This window comes from Diadema setosum, chromosome 5, assembly GCF_964275005.1.
Source record: "Diadema setosum chromosome 5, eeDiaSeto1, whole genome shotgun sequence".
Taxonomy (NCBI): Eukaryota; Metazoa; Echinodermata; class Echinoidea; order Diadematoida; family Diadematidae; genus Diadema; species Diadema setosum.
Genome location: NC_092689.1, coordinates 45,061,383 through 45,068,867, shown reverse-complemented (window position 1 = coordinate 45,068,867; position 7,485 = coordinate 45,061,383). Strand labels below are relative to the sequence as shown.

The following is a 7,485-nucleotide window of genomic DNA, read 5'->3' as shown; positions in this document are numbered from 1 at the left end:
TCTCTCCCTCTCTCCAAATCTATAATATCTATCTATCTATATATAATATATACACATACATAATGTATATGTGTATATATGTATATATATGCTCCATATTTACTTCTAATATACACTTGTATATATATCCTCCATATATATTATAATTATATTACATATATATATATATATATATATGGAGGAATCTCTTTTATTGCTGTCCATATCCCACACACCATGACAAAGAATTTTACAAATGATGTCAAGACATCTTGTTCCCTTTCTATATGCATTTTTTATTTCCTTGCCACCGGGAAGATCAATCCATCATCAAGTATGGTCTATACAATGTACACTCAAATTCTCCTTCCCAACACTTTTGTCTTCCTAAAATGCATTTTTTTGATAATAAATACAACGGCCCAAAATGCAGTAGTGTGGTCCAAGGCCTTGAAGTAATGAATTTTATAACTTTTGTTGTCGTTTTTGCGTAATACATGCTGAATATATTTTACAAGTGCTATATACACAATTAAATATGACAGCCTTGGATGATCTTTCCACTTGTTTTCAAATTGCCATGACGATGTACCACAAATGATTATCCAGACAGCATACAATACATAAAATATACCATTTCATCATACATACAGAATGTGCCTCTTTTGGTACTTAGTGCATAGGGTTGTTAAAGAAATAAATACACAAGTCAAGAAGTGAGGAACAAATCACAGTGCTTGGCATGATACTGAGGAGCCTTAGGACCAGATAGATGACTGATGTACAAACACTGACAAGACCACACACTGTCCATCACATATTTATAAGCAGGATGTTCCTGTGACATCCATGGCAAGGTGCATTCTTCCTTGTCCACTCTGCTCATCTCTTACTTTCAACATCCATCACAGTGCAAGTCTATCCTATCACTGCAAGACAGTCTTGTAGGGTTAACATTCTCTTCTCTATGAATCATCTTGACAAATTTATCCTTCACAGACTGTAATCTGAGTACAATAAGCTGACTGCGGTGACAATACCACATATGTGCAAAAACACAGATATACAATACTGACAAAATGGTGACGGGATCATGGCTACAGCCACAGAGGGTTGAAAACTTAGACAGGATTATGTTACAAATGTATCTCCTATCAAGTAGAAACAAAAATGAGACAACCTACAAGTGCACTTTGAATATGGTGCTGGTAGCTCCTGAGTTGTGAGGATGTATGGTGAGTGATGGACATTGGTCTAGTGTACCAACACAGCGGTAATGTGTCTGGATAGAGACTAACATTCAAACTAGCATGGCTGTCTAGGCCATTACCCTGCACCAAAGCCAGGCGTAAAAAAAACACAGACATTCTTTCATTTGGTTGTTCATGATTGGATAATGACTGTTTGCCAGTCAAAGCAGTCTAAAAACTAAAGCACACAGATGCAACCTTGTATGTAGTCACACTGGATATGACATTCATTTTACCTCACCATACCCTACCTACAGATAATCAAAGTGCCAGATGTTTACTGCATGGTGGAACTTGACTGTGCTGATGTATATCAATGGTACCCACTGCTACTACTTCATTCTTGATTCATGTCATCCATTATCATCTGTAATCACAAGAAATGACCAAATCTTGAGTGACATCAAGTTAGAAGCCATGAACCAAAAGGAATTGATCTTTTATGATATTTCTTTGTTATGGACATGCCTAGGTGTTAGCATTGAATTATCAGGGTCTAGATGTAAATAAAAAAAAAAAAAAGTGAACTGAATTACCCACAGTATAAAAGGTTATACAAATTGTTACACAATGATTGAATATAAGTGTAATATGTCTATAATGATAAGATTATTTTATGCGGCTTCACAGGAAACTATGTTTGTGGAACAATTGATCCGAAACCTTAAGGCTCTCCCTCTATCAGTGAACTTTTCTTTCACAACTAACAAACAGACATCCCATGACAACATTCCTATCAGATCATCAAGGTTAGGATTTTTGTTGTCATGTTTTCAGTCTTCAACTTTTGTAACATTTTTAGTCTCAAGCACAGGACCTACTCTAACCACAGAGTGTGAATCCCACCAGTCATGTTACCCATCCTGGTCATTTATCTACAGGTAGAAGTTAACTTTAAGACAGGGATGCGAGGCCATGCTGGTCTCAGGAATCACAATTTTTCTGCAGGCCACTGAAAAGCATGTTTGCTGTGGAGTGCATAGTGTGTAGTATCCCCAAACACCTGTTGATACCATCTCTCCTATCATCTCCACCACAACCCTCTACCAATTCTACCATCAAGCAGAGTGAGCAATCTTTTCTGAACATAATTATTTCATAATCTGATTTCAATATAACAGGAAACGGACAATATCTCTTTACAATGAATTCTCAAGTTAAAATACAGCTGAAATCAAATGCTGGTGAGCTGGAATAATTGTCAGGAACAGTTCCTAATAGCTTCTCGGACTTCTCCATCACCCTGCAATGAATGCCAGAGGTCATTTGTAGAATACTTCCTTTGCCTGGAGTTGTAGGAAGGTGAGGTAACTGATGTCAGAACAGGAAGGTGGGGTGGCGCCTGAATGTCTGGACACTAGAGTGTAGCTGAGCATTGTAACTGGTGTGTCCCTAGTAGATTAGAAGTAAATAAAAAGTATGTGTCCCTTGGGTAGGACTTTTAATAGAGGTTTTGTGTGGGAGACGGATGCAAACATCGCCTAACAGGAGTCCTCTTCACTACTCCTTGTGAAGAGCACAGAAAGCAGGGTGATAGCCTAGTGAAGTGGTCTGCCCCTAACACACACCAACTTCTGGTGGTTTATTACAAGTGACTGTCAGAGAGAAGCACATAGCTACACCATACAGCTTGCCACATGAACCCACTAGTGTGCTTTGACAATCTGTGCATGTATTATGATGACCTGTGCGTGTGTGTGTAATCACTGCCTGCCAAATAAATGAAGCACAACATCCATCCGTGCAAGGTGATGCTTATTTATACTCACATCTTCCACAATACATGCTAACTTTATACAAACAAGAACATAGAAAACCTTGTCTCATGTATGCACTACTCAACAGTATTCAATATCACTACTAAACAATAGGAAGAAATTATCCCAGATTGCACAAAAATGACATGAATAGATACACAGATATCTATATATATATATCGCAATTTCTTTCAGTATTCTTCTCACTGTTACACCTGGCATTGCAGAGGACAAGAAAAGTAAAGCTCTGTACAAGCAAATGTGCCAAAAATATTTATCCAAATGAATCTCACAAGCACTGGGGTACACATTCATGAAATTGCAAATATCCTGTACAACATACCATAAGATACCACAAACCCATTTTACAGCATAAAGACATGTACAGCACTGAGTTCTATCCCATTGTTCTGAGTAATGGCATTGTCACTACTCAGATAATTAGAACGTTTACCTTTGACAAGACTGTTTGCAGAGCGAACAACCATATAAAAATTACTTTCAATAACAGACAGTAACAGTATATCAAGTGTTCTGCCACCACATCACACATGTACAAGCTCTTTTGTAATGATATTCTAGTATGTGTGTACATGACCCCACACCAGCTTTGGTAAAAACATTTACATCATTCCAACTTTCTATCAGCCAAGCTCTGGTACACTTCAAATCACAGTCAGATAAATGATGATGGTGGAAGCGAAAGAAAATTAAATCTTGGTTTTAAATTATTCAGCAGCTACAAAATGACACACCCTATTACTCCATATTGACAATAATATTATCTTTTGCTTGATTCAAGCAAGAATGACATATTATTACATCCACAGTAACCAAGGATGATCATCATGTCTCAAGACATTTTGTTCTGTTCCCATTCTACTTTTACATGCCTCAATACTGGTTTTCTCAAGGGCAGAGGAATGGCAAGCATAAGAAGTGAGTGGCAAATTAGCAACTCTCCTACGACAATATGTATTTAAATAATAAGTCATCACAAAATGTGATATGGTCTAATTCTTCATGGAAGCCTCTTCAGCACTCATAGCACAGTTTGTTCAGAGGCCATTGTCACGAATAGTAACCTCAGGGTTGCCAAGCAACTACTGCTTTACCTAAAGGTCTAGATGGACATTTTGTGTATAAAATTTTGTCTACGACCTGTATACACCTGACATGACTATATTCAAGGCCTAGGATTTCTTATGAAATTCTCACACAGATTGGGGAACCTTCAGAGATGGTGTTTGTTTCTTCTACCACAGCTAGACAAGTGGAGGTTATTGGCTTTGAGGTTGCAGTCCTTATGGTCCTCTGATGTTCTGTTTCCCTCTTTATGCAGTTCATTTATCACAAGGACAATGGCTACGACTGTGAAGTCCCTGTGCTGAAAATTGTTGAAAAACGCTGCATTTGCGTCATATTATGAAGTATGTTACAATGATTGTGGTCTCTCACACAAAGCAGCAGAAATATTTGATCCATGCACATCCCGTCTGCAAACCAGGTCCGAATCAAACGAGGGGAGCGTTAGTTGAAACCAGGAGCTTGCTCTCCGCAACCAACATCAGATGAAGCTGTCACCTGCGGAGGATACCAGATCGGTAATGAGATGCAGTCCAGATCCCTTCTCCTTATTCGCTTCCTCAATCGCCATCTTTGATGTTAGCTCCAAACATTGGCCCCTCATAGATGGCATCCACAGTGTCTTTCTCTCTGATATCCAGTGCTCTGACTACAAGGTTTCAGTCCTCCTGTCTGTTTCATTTTTTTTTTTTCGCTCTAACGTAATTCGCTTAACGTTCTCACAAGCGAGTTTCTCCATCGATCACAATGCTGCTTTCAGCCGACAGGGTTTTATTTCTGTCTCAGAACCACTGGAAAGATGTATCACCAAATGCGTGGATGCTATACTACGGAAACCTGTTCGTTATCTGTAGAAACAAGAAAATAAAGAGAATAATTTAGAATAACTCTGATGTCTTTAATAAAGACAGAGCCAAGAGCTATCAATGAATCTTAGTATATGAATATCATGCACATGACATACAAGCATGTATTTATATAGCTGCCTATCCATCTATCTATCAGTATGTCTATTTATCTTTCAATCAATCTATGTTCACCATCTGTCCATTAAATTTCCTTCTTTGTATCTACACATATTTGCAAGATATACATGTATTTCCCTTTTTGTCATGAAAGTTTAACTGCTTGCTTCTTTGTGCTGTTGTCCACACTTTTCTATTGCAGGAGCCAAGCATAAGTGGATTGTCTGAAGGTTTTCAGCATGAAAGAGGATATGAAATGAAACAGTTCAATTATTGTTTCTCATTTGCTGAAAGTTTGAAACATATTCTCTTTTGGTGCTCCTGATAGTGTGGAAACTCATTGAAGTACTTTTCACGGACATGCAAATGACATGTACTTAAGACTGCTATCAAAATACAGTGCACAGAAAACTTAAAAGCACCACATACTTCGACACAAAAGAAAGTTGAGCACATTCCATACTGCCATGCACAATGAAAAAATGAACAATAATTATGTCAGCTTGCCACTCAACAGCATTCAAAAGCACCCCAATATTGACATGGCCAAGTTTGCATGCTCTGTGATTCATGGTTTCACACTGATTTGGAACTTACTGACAGGCATATGGAAATGCAAGTACAATGTTCCATGGGAGGTGTTTGCAATGGTGGTAAGTATGTCTATAGGCATCATGAAATGATGGACTGCTTTGGCCAGCTTCTGATAGGGTTGTCTGTTTGTTTGTTTGTTTTTTGTCACAGGTATCAAATAACTGCAGTCAGTTTCACCTAGCCCCATTCATAAGTGAGATGAAGATCTAAAGTTTCAATGCCATCTAAAAAAAAAAGAAGAAAAGACTAAAACAGCCAATATGGAATACCATCATAAAACAGTAGAAAACAGAGCTAGTGTGAAACAGAGTAAATAATAAGTTTGGAAGATATTCACCATTGACTACGCCCACCAATAGTTTGCAACAATCTTATAGAAGAGTTTTCTCTGTGCGGTAAAAAGGCAGTGCTTACTGAAGGAGAGCAAGGAAAGAGATATCAGCTATGGCTTTCATGGCATTGACACGTACCTGAGTCGTAGAAATCGCAAGATTCACTACTACGCGGCAAGTCCCCTACAAAACATGGAAAGAATTGGGTTCACACAGTGAGCATCAGGCAAGGAAAAAAAAAAAAAGATGCAATGGACACAAAAATTGAACACACACATACACACATCAAAAATACTTTTCATCACAGGAGAAGATGTGACAAGGTCCTCCTAAATCACTTCTAGAGACAGGTTTGAAATGGGTCACCCTTTCTGTGCACAATTTAGTTGGAATACTGTGCAAGTAAGTACCCAAAGCCTGGTGTGCATTTCAAGCTGGTCCAATTCAGCCCATGTTATGAGGTAGTGGAAATTTAAAAAGTGCGATTTTGCATATTGAGCAAATAGACACAATATGTCCTATTAACTGGATGAAATAAAACTTAAACCAGGTAACTCACTTATACTTGAAAGTGTTATTTACAACTTTTACCTCACTTTTTGAAAAATCTACTTTCAGACCCAAAATTGCTTCTGGTCACACAGAACTGACATCAACAATAGTTTGTATGAATGAGTGAGTTCAAGGAACATTAAACCATTAAAGACATTCAAACAGTGATCATGTGTGCGAACACTTCCTGTTTTGATGTGTCTCACAGAAAGAAAATGTCTGTCGTGTTTCTATTTCACTTCCAAGGGGTTTTCAGACTCTGACCCGAAAGCACCTCATCTTCCCTGTGACCGTGACGACACTGACACACTACAACACTCATGCAGATCACACATGTTGCAGAACCCAGAGAGAAATGCATGGTGACAACATCAAATGTTGTCACTAAGTGCCAAGTGTACGACTTTGATGGCAAGATCGTGCCACTTTTCAATTGCAGAATGCAAAAAAAGAGAAAGATGAATGACCAAAAAGACATCCATAACAACTGCATGACAGACTGTGATACAAAGCTACATCCATCCAAACAACCACAATCCTCTATGTCACACCTACTCATACTGAGTTCACCTTCTTCAAATATTTTTCGCTAAATATCCGCAGTTATATGATCCATGCTTTGGCTATAATGGAAACATTGTGAAAAGAGGGTTGGCTGAAAATAGCAGATTAAGAGAAATGACAAATATTGCACAAGATGTTTATGATGGAATGTGGGAACTCTTTGCACAAAATATGAAAACATCAGCATTGATGGACTTCTGAGCTTATGGACTGATTTCACCAAGAATGTAAAGGTCAAATGGTAAACTGCTGGTCTTTTCAAACAATTTATGTATTATTCCTTCATTAGTATATGACCCGATACAATGATAATGCAATCTGCATTAATCATATATTTAATGCTTTGTGAATATTATCTACATTTTTATACTGAAACAATTTCAACTGCATTTGTTCTCCACTGAAA

At 37.9% G+C, this 7,485-nt stretch overlaps 1 protein-coding gene across 1 annotated transcript in view; it reads right to left on the bottom strand.

The window, feature by feature from the left end:
• Positions 1-260: 260 nt before the first annotated feature.
• LOC140228740 (rap guanine nucleotide exchange factor 2-like) overlaps positions 261-7,485 on the bottom strand; it is a 125,156-nt gene continuing 117,931 nt past the window's right edge. Inside the window, exons 33-34 of the mRNA XM_072309021.1 lie at positions 6,102-6,146; positions 261-4,920 (exon numbers count right to left, since the gene is read on the bottom strand). Coding sequence (XP_072165122.1) covers positions 4,895-4,920; positions 6,102-6,146 — 71 coding nt within the window. The 3' untranslated portion in view covers positions 261-4,894. The remainder of the gene's footprint in view (positions 4,921-6,101; positions 6,147-7,485) is intronic.